A 17,205-nucleotide genomic window follows, 5' to 3' on the forward strand; every position below is an offset into this window, starting at 1 on the left:
TTCTATAAACATCTACTACTCTTTCAATGCAGAAAGTTGGCCTCACTTTGCTAATTTAAACCATGACCCTATTCTTTGACTGTAAATAACCAGAATCTTTTCGGTGCCAAGCTACGCCAATAATTTGAAAATGTTCATCAAATTACCCAATAAACTGCAAGATACCATCAACTTCTTCGTAATTTCTCTTGCAAATTTCAGAAATTCCAGATTTAAACACAGACTTCTGCTGCAAGAACTCCAAGATTCTGGTGTAGTGCTCAGAGATGCCAACAGACTTTGTCATTCAGAAGGCATTAAATTGCCATGAAACAGCTTTTACACCCTAAATTCTTGTCCCCATGATATACAGATCAGCATTGTTACTGCTTCATTTTCTCAACTTTCTTCACAATCATTTAAATAATGTATAAATACACCAAAGAGCAGCCAACCCAACCAGACTTTTGAGGGATATTTTCATTTGCATCTTGCCAGTTAACTCTCCATTCACTATTTTCCAAATTATATGCAACTTGTGTCATCTATTTTCAAATACCATCTGGATGTTCAAGTGGTAGTACACAAGGACACCGTCCAGATCATTTTCATTTTTTTCTTGAATAAATTTTCAGAATCTGGGCATCTACATCAAGGCCAACATTTCATGCTGTTCTAAATCATCCATCAGCAAAGCGCTGGTGAGCTGCCTTTGAACTGCAGCAGTCCTAGTGAAAGTACTTCCACTACACGGACTTATTTGATACAGCAATTCGGAGAGGAACCTGCAGATATGTTACTTCTACTGCAAGTAGTTGATCAATGATACTGACTGTCAAGATAACCAAGGACTTTTTTTTGGAAAATGGAAAAAAGTGAAATCCCCACTACTTCCAGCCACTCAGTGGTGGATCAGAGAGCTTCCCTCAGCTTTCACCATTTTACCACAAATCCACAGCCTCTCCCTACTTCTTTAAAAAAATTAGGTGGTTCTCCTCCAGTACACATTTAAAGTCCAATAATAATACTTACACAAACTACTCACAGAGCATTGGACAAAATTTCAGAAATTTTATTTTAAACCCAATCACATCGTCTTGCACCTGACAGCTGCACAAAAAGACACTTTGATTACAAGACGTGCAGCTTTCATACTGCAATATCCTCAGCAAGCCTTGGCTCTTAATTTTCAGTCTGCAACCAAAACAAATGAAATCCACTTTGAAAGAACCATGAAAATCTTCCAAGAATTCTGATGGCAAGTAAATTAGCTTGCTGCACAAATTGGTTCTGTTAAGATTGCCTGGAAAATCTTGCTGAAAATCCAAACATGAGAACAATAGCCATTAGCGCATTCTTCCCATTTATTAGGTTTGCCTCAATTTAGCAAGTCTGCAAAATTTAAAAAATACAAGTGAAAGATCCTTCCTCTCAAACATCATTTTGATATGGCCATCATGGGAAGCTGACCAGTCTAACAATGTGGGCTCAGTGATTCTTAAATGTTTAGACCTGACAAAGTGTGTTTTAAAAAAATGCTATAATTACACAAGTTGAGATTGAGATCCTGATGCTCTCTGCAAAATGAGAACCGCAATAAACAGCACTATTCAACTCCTCAGCTCAAGTATCAGACTGGCATCAAATACTGTATTTCATTATCTTGTACTCATAGTGAGAGAAAAATTCAATACTTGATTTACCAAAACAGGATATAGAATTATCCAATATTTCAGTCTTTACCATTTGGAAGGATTTTCCAATGTTGGAGGATCTCCCTTGGCAATTTTCAGCAAAACTCTCATTGGATTTAACTCATGATGAGGCGGTTCTATCTGTGCCATTTCAATCAAGGTTATGCCCAAGGACCAGATGTCAGATTTGTAATCATACGGCGTATCCTTCATGGTCTCACACATCACTACTTCTGGAGCCATCCTAAAAAAATATGAAATATTTAAAAAAAGGAGAATCCAATTTAACAAGGTTAATAAACTGAATTTTGTAAAGCAATGGGTGGCACACTAAGTGTGGTGGTTAGTGCAAACTATTACAGCAACAAGCCGGGTTCAAATTAGGAGCTGTCCGTAAGGAGCTTGTATGCTCTCCCCATATCTGCATGGGTTTCCTCCATGTGCTACTGTTTTCTCCCACCCTTCAAACAATACAGGGGTTTTAGGCCAATTGGGGTATTTGAGCAGCATGGGCTCATGGGCTGGAAAGGCCTGTGACCATGTTGCATGTCTAAATTTTTAATAAAAAAAATGAAATTAAATTTAAAATTCTCATTTGTCATATGCATACACTTGCACGCATTTTAAAAATAGATTTATAGGATTTGATTACACACTTTGTTGAAAATCATTGTTAAAATATTTATTCCAAAAAACTAAAGTAGATTCAGAAAGGAAATACAATTTGAATCAAATTAAATGTGAGAACTCAATTATTTGTCCAAGTGTAGAATTTGCTAATTGTCTGTCACTGATATGTCTGTATAATAGGTGTCTGGGATGCAATCTAAGATTAAATTCATTGTTTTATGACCTTGTGCCATACAAAACTGAACTTGAAAAATACATGAATATTGAAACTCATCTAATTTCTTAAACCACTTCACTAATAACTAATTAAAAAAAAAGACCCAAGGCATGTAACCCAGAATCACTGGAGGCTTTAAACAGTTAGGCAAAAAGGGACAACAGAATGTAGATGTTAAATATAACAGAAGGCAGAAAAAGTCAAGCCATGGTTCATGAAATAACCTCAGTGAGTAATCTTCAAAACGACCAATTTAGAATGAACAAATTTCAACCGACTTTATCACAGTAAATGGGAAAGTAAACCAAACTAGAAACATATTTGAATATTTAATGCAACATAAATTCCACAAGTTAACAAATCATGATAAACTGAGTACTAATGTGGGAAGATGGAACATTGTTTAGAATCAAAAAATGTTTCTTCTGGGACAGTGTAGCTTACCAATAGGGTGTCCCAATAAACGTTTCTCTCTTTTGCAAGGTCTTTGTGTTTTTTGCTGAAACCCCAAAATCCGCTGTGAAGGAAAGAGCAGAGTTGAAATGATAAGAACTGCACCTTTTAGGGAATAACAATTATTCCCCAATTTACTAACACAAAATCTTGTAATATTTTATCCATATTGAAACATACTTAGTGACAAATTTATCAAATTAGCTTTATGCTCAGACAACCTTTAATGCAGTTCTGTCCACTTGAGTAGCTCAAAGTCTATTGTCATCTGATTGCTCAAGTACAACCCGACGAAACATAGCTCTCTGATCCTCTGTGCAAAACATTCAGACACACAATCAGACACAAGACATATAGACAAGCAAGACAGATGCAGGACCAATGTTCAGACTTACAAATAAATATTGTTTAATAAATATGAGAATCTAAGACGGTTAGTCATTCAGCCCTTCTCACTGCTCATGCCAAAAAGCTGTCCGTCCGCGTCACCTAGTGGATACTCTTGTATATCTTTTCCGATGGGAGCAGCTGAAAGATGCTATATGCAGCATGGAATGGGTCCTCAATTGTTTTGCACAACTCTTCAGACAACAATCCTGGTAGATCACATGGATAGGGGTAGGAGAGACTCCAGCGACCTTCTCTGCACATCTTCTAGTCCTGTGGAATGGCCGCCGATACATTTCCCTGCCACAACTGTACTACACGGTGATACAGCCATCTAGGATGCTCTCGATAGAGCTCATTTGAAGGTTGGCATAATGATGGCCGGTAGCCTTGCCCGCTTCAGTCTTCTCAGAAAATGCAGTCACTGTTGCGTCTTCCTGACAAGTGAGGAGATGTGTATCTGTGATAGGGAACTAGTGAAGTGAATGCCATGTATTACAAGATTATTAGCAGTGCTGAAGATCTAAAGGTTCTCATTTCCAGTAGAAAATTTAAAATAATAATAAAGATGGCAAACTGTCATCTATCATCCTAGTTAAGACATACTGAAGAATGTCTCCATATGCACTCTAATTGCTATATCTGCCTGTGGCCAGTGATTCAAAAAGCCACATTTAATTTGCACCAAAAGGCACAAAGATATGCAATGCATATTATATTTAGCTGTGTTACAAGATCAAACCAGCAACCACAAAGAAGGCATATCACACAGGGATAAAGATGAACAATTACTTTAATAAAAATTGACCTTCAAACTTTAATTCAAATCCCCCCCCTTTTATAACAATGCCCACTGGTTACTATGCAAATTTCTATAACAGTGTAAACTAATAAATTCCCCAGCCTAAATATAACGTATGCAATTGAAGTCTAAGTTATTTTTCCAACCAGCCCACAGAAAACAGACACAAAACACACAAGACTCACAAAACTTCGATCTCAACCGAAGAAAGGATCCTAAACAAAATTCAGTTTGTTTAGTAAACTGAAGCCAAAGGATATTTGAGAGGGAGAGAGCACAAAATTCGAAGTGGTCTTCTTGTGTTGCTTGCAGAGAGAAGAACAATGGCTTGGTCCAGATCCTTCTGGCTGCCTTTGGAATGTTCATCCCTTTTAAAATGCCCAACATTCTAAAATGCCTCCCAGACAATGACTCTGCTTGGGCCTCCTTCCATTTCACAGCCACACCCAGTGGTGGTTTGTCTTCCAAGTCCAGAAATTTCCAGATCATTTTCTGCACATGCCCAATCCGTCTCCCACTCTCTCAGCAGTCCACCTTCACCTTGGCTCTTCAAGGGAAACTGTCACTTTCCAACACAAAACCACAACACATATACCAATACACAACACAGAACTCTGTAACAGCTGAATATGACCAAACATCCACATGTTTTTAACACCTCCTCTCTAAATTGTATGGCTTTGCCAAAATTAAGTACTGGAAAAATTCACCTGGACCTAAACCATAAAATCTGATCCACAATGACAAGCTTCACTCAACTTCTTGGCAACTGTCATGACTTGACCCTTGGATAAAGCTTTTCACCATATATCCACATCATCAATGAAACATTTATTTTAAATGAAAAACTACCTGCAAAATACCCAGATCTAAGCTCAACTATCCATTCTGATTTACTTACCAAGCTTCAATGTTCATGGGTTGACCCACAAAGCTGAAACCATCACAAAACTGACATCCATGAAATACACAACTCTGATTATCTGAAATGGTTGGGATCGGGCCTATTTCAGATAAATTATATTTTTGGATAATTAGTTTATTTCTTAAAACAGCCCAATTAGCAATGGTAAATCACTTGTTACAGTGTTTAAACAACAAAAGGGAAAGCTTTTTTTTTACCATTTTTAAGATATTTTTGTTAATTTGACAGAGAAATATTACATGTCTATATTGTTTAGATATTAATGATATATATTTTATATAATGTAATACAGAATGAGTCATATATAAATTATACATTGTCTTATATAATTTTTGAAATAAATGAAAAATCCTTATGAGAATTTCACTTCATATTCTAATATTGAAAAATACATTGTGAATATCTACATAGACCAATCTCTTCTAGTTGTAGAACAAAAGAAGAAAAAAAAAAGAAAAAATAACCATACTAATCTAACCCCTCCCACTAAGCACGGTCACCAGTAAATAAATTGTAAAGAATCAAGTGTCAGCTCTAAGACATCGGATAGTAAACCCCAAGCCCCCCTGCCTAAGTAATCAAATTATGACAATAGTCCATGAATGGGCCCCTTATCTTGCTGAATTAAACCTTGATCCCTTTAACATTACATCTAATTTTCTCCAAACTCAAGCAAGACACAACACCCTGCAACCAGTGCATACAAGTTGGTTCTCGGCTGTTTTTCCATCTTATCAAAATTGCTCATCTGGACATCAAAGTAAAGGGAAGGCTTTTTAAACGTGAAATCATGTTTACTGTATATTTCAGTGTATAAGTCAACCAGAATACAAGTTGACCCCCATTTTTCAGCCTAATTTTAAGGGTTTTATGTTATTCTGGCATATGTCAACTCCCATTTTTTTTTTTTTTTTTGCAGTGCTTGGGCCTTTCAGGAACACAATTTTAAAAAAAAACCCCAATAGCAAGTAACAAAGCTGTAAATTAAATAAGTAAAATAAAAAAAACCTCGGAGTTGAAGCACCGTCATTGTGCTCCCGGGGAGAAGGAGGAACCTCAACCTACCAACCAAGAGAAGTGATGGCGATCTCAGGGTCCTAGGTAGGAGCAGTTATCACAGTGCCCAACGGAGGGGAGGTGTTGGAGAGCAGCACCATCGACGATGTGGAGGTGCTTCCAGCATTGACTTGTACGTTGAACTGATGTCAATCTGTTTTTTTCTAGCTGAATTAAGGCCTCAAAAGTATATCAGGCACATAAGTTGACCCCCCCCCCCCCCAACTTTTGAGAAAATTTTTAAGGTTTCTCAACTCAACTTGTACACTGAAATATATGGTTATTTTCACCAAAAAAAAACAACCTGAACAAAATAAGATAAATCCAATACCTAAACTCAAAATTCTACTCAGAGATTTTCCCAAAATTCCAAAATTTATCTGAAATTTTCAGAGGTGAAATGACATCATTTCAGCTTTGAAAATTTTCTGATTTTTCTGAAATTCTCAATTATCCAAATTTTTAGTTGGGAGCTGAGCAGACATCCCTTCCGTGTCCAAATAATTTTGGATAACTGAGGATTTTGGATAATTGGAGTAGTATTGTATTAAGTTTTAATTTTTAAAACATTGCAGAAAAATAATAATTATGTAGATTTTTTAAAATTTAAATTTAAACTTATATACAGACCATTAACAGATCCTTCTGGCCAATGAGCCATCACGACCAAAATAAACCCATGTGACCAAATTCAACAATAAGTACTAAAACAGAACATAGTTTTATCATCAACCTCAGTAAAAATTGATCAGAAATTGGGTCATAATTTAGACTACTGAGATTTTGAATACTATCTTGATTTACAACTTCAATCTCTTTCACAACCATGTTTACTACTAAAGCATTTCACAACAGCTTCAAAGGAAATACTGGTGTCTGATTCATCATCTACATTTATTACTTTTAATCTACTCTGTGCAGTTGAGGAAGAAAAATGGTCAAATATTATTTGAGTTGTAAATGGTTATTTGTTTTAAAAAAATCTTGGGCAATATTATTACATCAATTATGATTAGACAAGGATTAGAAATTGATTAGTAACATATTTATCACTAAACACAATGCATAAACTGTTTCTCAAATACAGATGTATGCAAAATAGGTTTGTATAATTTATTTAAAATTTATTTATTCGTTCAAAAAACAAATATGACATATGCAATTAAACATGATCATGAATTTTTTTTAATATATAGAAAAAATAACTCCCCCCCCACCCCCCGCTTCAGCCAACTCTCCTAAGGAGAGCCATAAAAAAGAAAAAAAATTAAAGAAAAAGTTAAATATACATATTAAAATCTAGTCAATATAAATTGAAATGTAAATATTCAAAGTACAACAGCCACTTATTAATAAATTATAATTAGCATGCAAAATATACATAATATTTTCCATTATTAAACAATACTTCATCTCATTATGCCATCTATTAATATCAATCATATTTGTATCTTTCCACGTACTATCAATACATTTGTTCGCTACGGATAAAGCTAAATATACAAAAGCAAGCTGGAACTTATCTAATCCCAAACCTTTCAGAGGTTGCAAACTACCCAATAAAAATACTGTTGGATCTAAAACTATTTTAATCTTATACAGGTATTCTAAAAACGATTGAATTTTCTTCCAAAAAGATTGTATATGTATACATAACCAAACAGCATGAAAAATGTTCCAACTGTATCACCACATCTAAAACACAAATCTGATTCATGAAAACCATATTTTTTAAATTTTTCAGGTGTATAACTGATGTGAAAAATTGTAATTAATCATTGCATAACGCGCATTTATCAATCTAGTTACATTATCATAACAGATATCTAACCAATCATCTTCAGAAAAAAGAAAACCAATATCCACTTCCCATTTAATTTTAGATCTATCCCAACCCTTTTTATCCATACCATCCTGTAATATTTGATACATATATGAAATATACCCCTTCTCTGGTACCTTCATAAGAAAAGTCTCAAATTTAGTCATTTTAGGTAAAATCATATCTCTACCAAACATACATTTTACCAAAGATCGAATTTGATAATAAAGAAATAAAGAATTCTTATCAATACCAAAACCTTCCCTCATCTGATTAAAAGATAAAAACTTACCCTCTTTAAAACAATCTCCCAAATTTTTCACACCTTTTAATCTTCAATGCAATAAACTTTGATTATGTTTTGAAAAAGAAATAAGTTGATTATTATACAATGGAGTCAAAGCTGATAATTTACCCCTAGAGCCTGTCATTTTATTTTTCTTTATCCATAACTTCATTAAATGTTTTAGTATAGGCACATTATATTGTTTTTTTAAAACTTTATTTATTCATTGAGTACAGATAATAAATAACATATAATAAACTAGAAACATGAACAAGAAAAAGAGAAAAAAAGAACCCCCCCCCCTTCAGCCAACTCTCCTAAGGAGAGCCATAAAGAGAAAAAAAATTGAGAAAAAATTAAGCATAAAAATTAAGATCTAATCAATGTAAATCAAAATGCAAATATTCTGAATATAACAACCACTTATTAATAAAGAAACTATAGTTATCACCAGAAACATGTAATTTTTTCCATTATTAAACAATATTTCATCTCATTATGCCATCTATTAATATCAGTCATATTTGTATCTTACCATGTACTAGCAATACATTTTTTTGCTACAGATAAAGCTAAATATACAAAAGCAAGTTGAAACTTATCTAATCCCAAACCTATCAGAGGTTGAAAACTACCCAATAAAAATACTGTTGGATCTAAAGGTATTTTAATCTTATACAAGTATTCTAGAAATAATTGAACTTTCTTCCAAAAAGATTAAGCAACATCAATTTTCATTTTCTTAATATACGCCAAAATGCGTTTATGCTTAATCGGAGGTTTATGTTTAAACCTCGAACATTAAAAGTAGTAAACCTCAACTTTGACATATCTACTGATATTACTAAGATCTAATAATATCGTTATATAAAAACTCAAAGCAATGTAAATAGGCCCTCCAATAGGAGAAAGAAAAACCACAAATTAAACACTAAATAAAATAAAATAATTTTTAAAATTAAAAATAAAAAAAATTTAAAAAAAAACCCAAAAACTACCAAAAGGTAGTAACCCCTAAACAAAACTTGGGTGTGGATCACTCACCAGTGGCTGATGACTAATAGAACCTAGAGCCAATCTCTCTCTCCCCAGCCGAACAAAGAATAACATCAAAATATCATAATGACATAAAATAATAAGTAAGTTCTTCTATTCATCCAAGAGATTCCAAACTTGGAGACCCCATTTCCAGAGAAGTTGGACTCTTTCCATTCCCATTTCTGCCATTTCCAGAACAACCAGATTTTTCTTTAGGAGACAATGGTGGACTACGTCTTGCATCTGACAATGAATCAGCAAAAGTCATTGCTTCACGATCATTCTCAAAAAACCGAGATTGAAATTCTCCATAGAACACCTTCAACACTGCCGAATAGCAAAAAGTAGACTTATAACCTTTACACCACAAAACTTCTTTAACTGGATTAAATCGACGCCAACGCTGAATAACCCCTTGACTCAAATCTGGATTAAAAAAAACTCTACTATTCTGAATCAATAATGGAGCCTGTCATTGTCTCGCATTTTGGACTGCTAGACAGAGTATTGCTTCTCTGTCCAAATAACACAAACATCGAATTATCACAGGTCTCGGTGGTTGACCAGGTAAAGGTGCTCTTCTTAAAGCTCTATGAGCTCTTTCCAATACAAAGCCTCCAGAGAAAAATTCTTGTCCCAATACTTGTGGAATCCATTCTTTAAAAAAAATGAAGAGGATCTTGTCCTTCTTTACCTTCTGGCAAACCAACAATTTTCACATATTCCTTCTACTTTGATTCTCCAAGTAGTCTATTTTCCTCTCTAACTCCTTCTCACGTTCTCGCAATTCTATAACAGATTTTTCGACCTTCAACACTTTTTCTGTATTAGAAGCCACTTGCTATTTACATTCTAAAAAAGCAGACTGAATTTTTTTTTAAATCTTCACAAGATGCTTCCACACGTGCTTTAACTGTAGAGAATTCTGACCTCATACAATCTTTCATTTGAGCCAGTTCTTGCATTATAGGCTGAGTGACAGCATTTAACAGGTTAAATTGTAATTCAGAAAGACTCAACCCTGCTTTCTCTAACGTAGTGGCAGAACCATGTAACTGCAACTCCTGCTGCAGCTCAACAACAGGCATTTTAACAGTCTTACTGCGGGTCTGAACTCTCCGCGACGGCACCCCGACTTCTTCAGGGGGTGCCGTCGCTTTGATTCTCCAAGTAGTCTATTTTTCTTTCTAGCTCCTTCTCACGTTCTCCTAGTTCTATGACTGATTTTTCCACCTTCAACACTTTTTCTGTGTTAGAAGCCACTTGTTGTTTACAGTCCAAAAAAGCAGTCTGAATTTTTTTTAATTCTTCATAAGATGCATCCACACGTGTCTTAACCATATTTAATTCTGAACTTATACCAGCATTCATTTGAACCATGTCATTCATTTGAAATGTCAACAAAGGTTTTATAACAGCTTGAACAATAGCATTTAATTGCATACACTGTGATTCAGAAAAGCTCAGCTCTGCTCTCTCTGACATAGTGGTAGAACAAGGTAACTGTAGCTCCTGCTGCAACTCAACAGAAGACATTTTGAAAGTTTTACTGCGGGTCTGGACTCCCAGCGACGGCACCCCGACTTCCTCAGGGGGTCGCCGCTGGTCTCCCCCGGATCTCGTTGTTTTTTCATCAAATCATGAAGAGATTTCTTCAGAGTGAAATGCTACCTGATGCATTTCCAACAATGGAGTAGTCTTCCTGCGTGCTCCCGCCGTTGAAATCGAAAGGCTTTCCAAATCTGGGTCCACTTCTTGGGAACACACACCTTCTTCCAGAGAACGGGTAATTCCAGCGCCATCCTTCGCTTGGTGAGTAATAGACTTTTTTTTCAGCCCCCACAGGGAGTCTTTGAGGTTTAGACAATGAAGAGATTGAGCCTGGGGCTGCATCAAGTCATCTAGGCCCCAAATCTTCAGCACTTCTGCACTCGAGGTTTAATCTTTTTACCATTAATGGCCATAATAATTCCTTAATACTTTAAACTAAAAATTTAAAAATTTGAACTTGAAAACAGAGTTAAAAAACAGGTACTTAAAAGTCTGGCCAGAGAGGTCGAGATTACACATCTAGACTCTATGCCATCTTGCCACACCCCCCAAAAAGCTTGTATAGTTCATCAAAGGAATGTCAAAGTACAAAATTGCAGGTACTGAGTTAATATACGAGGACCTCTCTCCATTCTTATTGTAAGGCTACTTGTCAATGATGGCAGAAGTAGTTACAATTTCCTTCTGGAAAATAAATCTTTAACTCCCACCCAAGTTCTCTCTTTCTCCCTGAAACCATCACTTTCTTTGCCCAAGAGCCTCCACTGAATTTTACACCAAAGAACTTGAGCTGATCCATGGCCTCATTGCTGCCTGCCTCTACAACTATAACTATTCTGTTAACTTCTATGCCTTACCTTTCTCACTTCCCAAAACCTACTTCACTCTCCTCTTTGGTCTCCTTCTCATCACTTTTGAACGTGTGCCTTCAGTTGCTTGGGTCATATCTTGAAAATTCCTCTCTTTCTGCTTTGAAAGATAAATACAAGTCTCTGTTCTAAATAAACCTTCAATCAGTTCCTTTGAATCCACTTTGATTTTCACTGGATGTGATATTCAAGGCAAATTTCTTACAACCTCAAAGTCACTGTTAAAGTGCAATAAATCCAGTTTTCCCTTTTGATACTTGTACAACATTGACAAAAGAATTGAAAATTAGCTCTTTACTTCATTTCACATCTGAAGTAACTAACCTATTGATTTACCCTTCCCAATTCATGCATTCAACTAATCTGAATTGGTCTTCAGTCAAATTAAAGTATTCTTGCATTCATTTAATGCAATTAAAGGCGAAAGATTGACCCAATCAGGCACATTGAGATTTTCCAAGAACCAAGCTTTTAAGTCCTCAAACTCCCAGAATGAATCATTAGATTGTTCAACTTGCACAAAATCACTGCAATGGGTGCAAGATGTTTATTAGAAAATTACATCCTTGGTGCTCTATTCTTATGAAAGGGGAAAGAAAACTTTCCTGAACACTTGGCAGTCATTTTCTTTGCTTGAATGGAAAATCTGTGTAGCACGAACATTATCTTCACTGGTTTCAAAATCTACTGTGCAATAAACAGTAAACGAGACCCAGATTTCCACCAAATTGTACATGTGAAAGCTGATTTTTGCTTCATGCATATTTAGTTGTTGTGCAAGCTAATTCTCACTTCCACAAGATCTAAAAAAAAATTCCATTTCACTTGTTGCTAAAAAAAAATATGCTCCTAATTCAGACCCCAACAGATGGTTTGTAACAGAAGAAGAGCTGGTTATATGTACATGATGTTCAGTTGCAGAGCTCATAGCAGGGAGAAAGGGAAGTTGCATTTTGCAGCTTCACACTTCTATTGAATTTAAAAGACTTGGATTATCAATTCAACCAGAAATAAAACTGTATGTGTCTGTGTAAAAAAGAACACTGACAAAACCACACCCTATTTTCAATCATTTATAAACTCAAAACCTTTCATTAATAAAGAACGATTTATAATAAACTGTTCTTTGCATTTAAATTTGCAACTATATACACAATGCAGTGATTTTAATTGGCAAGGTAACTGTAAAACACAATTAAAGTGCAAAGTAAACTTGGATGACCTGCAAAGCTCAATCTTGTCTGCACCCAATATCCAGAGGTGCGCTTCCTACACATGCCACTGGATTGGAATTCAGAAATTCTTCTGAATACATCTCCAGTCTCTTGTGCAGCAACTACTTTCAATAATTTCCTTCTACTTCAGTGAATTACCATAAGATTGCAAGTAAGCGCTAGTGGATCAGCCAAGGAGAGGTCCGATCTTTCTTCACTCTGAAAATTCAACTGTGCTCTCATATGAACAATTTACTGCCACTACAATGCAAGAAACAAACAGCCATCCAGGCTCCTGATTCTAGTCCAGTTACAAATCCAGCATGTTTACAATTTACACACTTTGCTAGGCTCATCTTGAAGCACTTTTTTTAAAAAAAAATCACCATCTCACTGCTGGGAGTTGCAATTCGTGAGCATTCATGGTCATTCTGAAGTTCAAGGTTTCCAGTCTATCAAATGTCTAAGTGCCTGTTTGTACTGAAGCTCGTTTACTAGTTTTACATTTTAAGTAGTTGAGGTACAGCGTCTTTTGTCCAGCTTGGTGGGTGGGAACAGGTAAATGGGGTGAGGTAGTGGCAAAAAGATGTTGGAGCAAACCTCAATGTGAAAGGAAGTTCTAAACTCAAAATGAATAAAGTTACTAACAAGAGTTTCAAAGGGGGTGGTTCTTACTTGCATTCCAACAATGTCAACATTCTCAGAATCTCAAGTGATACATGTAGCATTACAACAGGCTACATTTGGCACAATATGCTCAATCAGCACTTGCCCCAATTTCAACTGGAAATTTGTTTCAGATTAAGCATCTCATGCAAAAAGAATGTCAAAACACTTGGCTCCTAATGCACTAAAAGAGTTCCATGTGCTTTTCCACCCCCACCCCCCAGATAATGAGAACAAAAATCAGATCTTTAACTGAAGATAAGATGCAAGAAGATTGCATTATTTATTTGCAATGTGCCTTCTAAAAATTCCAGTAGCTGTTTTCAAAGGCCTTTAAACAGCACATTAGTATGAAACACTAAACAATTTAAATTTGTGTAGAAACATTTACAATCTTCGGGTGATTTGCTGATGAATTGTGAAACTCGTGTCAGTTTTAATTTTGGAAATATAACCTCTAATGACACCATGAGATCCTGGAACCAACAGCATGATCCGTTTTATTAATGCCAGCTGAGGGTGAAATATAGGCGAGGAACTGAGCTCTCCTGTGCTGTTCAACTTCTTAGTCAGAAGTGGGAGTCTGTTTAATATTTTGATCAGAAAAGACAGTGACCTGCTGAGTTTCCCCAGCATTGTTTTTACTTCAATCGCAATGCCTGCAGGCTTTTGTGTTCTATTGCAGTGTAAAACTTGTTCCGTACAGATTGGCATGATACACTGAGGATATCACCAAGATATAAATAAAAACATAAGAAGTAGCTGCAAAAATGTGTTAAGAAACAGTCTATTCACAATTAAGATCTTTATTCTTTCAAACTGGATACAGTACACATTATTCAAAGCATCCAAAAATCAACTTTGGTATTTTTCAAGTATTACTTCTTTCAAGTATAGTGGCTTAACATCCATGATACGTTCTATGAAATAGGACGTTATGCGATTTGGACGGTGCGCAAACACCATATTATATACTTTGCAAAGCTATATGGGATTCTTTAGTGGGCCTGTATTGACTAAAGAGCCAATATACTGTACACATACAGTACTGTATTTCAGTATTTGGCAAGTTAATATGGGTTAAGTAGGTTAATACTGTACAATACACAATGCATATTACATTGTAAATATACACAACTGTATACATAGACTAATATGTAATCTGTACTTACCACAATTAGAGTTTGTACAGCTAACAGAGTGTGAGGTGAGTCTGGAGGCTGTTACTGGTACAGTTCTGTACTTTACAAGATATTGAACTTAGACTAAATTAAACTTTTAAATTTTTTTTCACTTTTTAAACTCATGTAAACACTTTCTTAGCCTATATCACACACAATTTAACAAAGAGCATCGGGATCATTCACATCACTGTTCTCAAGTTCCTCATAGTGTTCCACTGGAAGAGTTTCAGGTCGAATGACCTCATTGATGAAACGTCACCCACAATATCTCCTGTAATAACCTGAAGGACCTGGCTGAGGATCTTCTTGTGGAGGTGCTGGAAATCACTTTCTGTACAAGAGACATGAGATACACATGTTGTGTGCGGGAAGCTGTTGCATTCGCTACGTCCCATTCTCCGATCAGGATTTTTGAACTCTATTAGAACTTTTTGGGACCACGGTCCGTATATGCGGTCAGACGTTGCCCTAACGGATGTTATGCAGCACATGACTATTATAATGGGACAAATTATTTCCTCCAGAGTACAACATACGGTGATCCTAAAATTGTTGCCACTTATTACTTCTGCCAAAAGGAAATAAAAATCTATTTTCCTCTTTTTGCTGGATCATGGGGCAGCAGCATGGCGTAGTGGTTAGTGCAACGCTTTTCCTGCGCCAGCGATCAGGACTCAAATCCTGTGCTGCCTGGAAGGAGTTTGTACATCCTCCCAGTTACTGCATAGACTTTCCCCGGGGTCTCCAGTTTCCTCCCACCATTCAAAAACGTACTGGAGATGTAGGTAAATGGAGTGTAAATTGGGTGGCACGGACCCATGGGCCAAAATGGCCTGTTACTGTGCTGTATGTCTAAATTTTAAAATTTGCTTTGTGGTTGAAAGTGCAAAACTACTTCAAAACTTGTCTGAAATCCATTCAGGTTCTATTCACAGTTTCTGAAACACCTTGTGTAACAGAGCAGAGATGAAAGTGAGAAAGCAAATGCCATTTGGCCAAGTATGCCAGACACGGTGAGGAAAGGTACTTCGGGAGATTGCAGCAATTTCCAATGAAGCAACTTTACTTTCTACTGCAATTTAGAATCACAAGTAGTTCTTCTTCAAATGTCACTAAATTTGAAGGTTACACACCCATTTCACAGGAAGTTCAGCTTTGACTGGGGCAAAGCAGGTGTGATTATGACATTTAAAAGACATTTGGTCAGATATGTGGATAGGAAGGGCTTGGAAAAATATGGACCAAACACAGGAAAAAGAGAAACCCAGAATGTCAACATAGATGAGTTGAGCTGAAGGGCCTGTTCCAAACTGCACCACTAATTTATAAACAACTTTTCAGAAGTAATACTGCTCATTAAATACTTACTGAAAATCCAATGTTGCAGTTTTCTATTTAGATTAAATATTAATTTCTTTGTTTAGGCTTCACAAATTAGCAAAATTCTCTGAGACGCTGCAATATCTCAGTGGTTAGAACAGTGTTCTTGTAAACCAGGAGTCATGAGTTTGCTCCTCGCTGGGGCCTCATTTCTGTGAGGGGCGCTGGACAAAGTGGTGACTCTCTATCTTCTTTACAGTAGACAAAGTTAAAGAAGTTCATGTATGTCACATTCTAAATGTAGTGTTATGTGACAATAATGAAACCTTTACCTTTTCGTTGATGATTATTTGAGATAAACAAATGCCTTACCTAGTTTAACATTGCCATCTTGAGTGAGCAGAACATTTCCTGCCTTTAAGTCGCGATGAATGATTTTCTGGCTGTGAAGGTAATCTACAGCTTCCAGCATCTGTCGAGCTACAACACGGATTTGTGGCTCTGTCAACCCACGTTCCAACTCTGGTGAGGAAAAGACCACACTGTAAAATTACAAAGGGAGACTACCTGCAAGGAGTGGAGACTGTAGGATGATGGAGAGGGGAAAGGTTAAGGGTAAAAGTGCTAATGGCATTGGCTCCTGCAATCAGAACCCTAAATTCAAGCCGAGTTAACAAGAGCAGCGTGGTGGCTGTGCTCAAAATGCAACAATACCATTCAGGATTCCGCCCACATCAAGGCCAGGGATTTGGCACTTTGAGTCTAGATTTTAATCGTCAGAACAAAACATGACCTCTTACTTGTGGTCAAAAGAAACCCACCTTTTAAAACACAGCAGTCTCTACTGCATGGATTCTACCCCTTTCCCAATGTCAGCTGCTGCCTGTCACCATCTACAGGAAGCATCACTGGTAGTATCTAAAAAAACAATCTCTTACTGTACTATAATAAATCATGAAGAATTCTGAGAGCAAATCTAGATTTAGACTATTCCAACTTATAGTTTACTTTTCAAACATTTTAAAACAGAAAGGACAAACACAAGATAAAAGTTAAAAGATTTCCAGAAAATAGTTCAAAAATGTTGAAGAGCGGAGAATTTTTTTTTAATT

At 36.1% G+C, this 17,205-nt stretch overlaps 1 protein-coding gene across 4 annotated transcripts in view; it reads right to left on the minus strand.

The window, feature by feature from the left end:
• The window catches only part of stk10 (serine/threonine kinase 10), a 151,058-nt gene that overhangs the window by 45,446 nt on the left and 88,407 nt on the right, over nt 1–17,205 (minus strand). For 3 of the 4 annotated variants that reach the window (XM_069898793.1, XM_069898792.1, XM_069898791.1), the window contains exons 4-6: nt 16,466–16,615; nt 2,965–3,037; nt 1,723–1,917 (exon numbers count right to left, since the gene is read on the minus strand). In XM_069898793.1, coding sequence (XP_069754894.1) covers nt 1,723–1,917; nt 2,965–3,037; nt 16,466–16,615 — 418 coding nt within the window. Of the gene's footprint in view, nt 1–1,722; nt 1,918–2,964; nt 3,038–4,347; nt 4,667–16,465; nt 16,616–17,205 lie in introns of those variants that run through there. The other variant, XM_069898795.1, reaches the window with a different exon arrangement.

The sequence above is a fragment of the Narcine bancroftii genome, chromosome 9 (assembly GCF_036971445.1).
Source record: "Narcine bancroftii isolate sNarBan1 chromosome 9, sNarBan1.hap1, whole genome shotgun sequence".
In the NCBI taxonomy this organism is placed as follows: Eukaryota; Metazoa; Chordata; class Chondrichthyes; order Torpediniformes; family Narcinidae; genus Narcine; species Narcine bancroftii.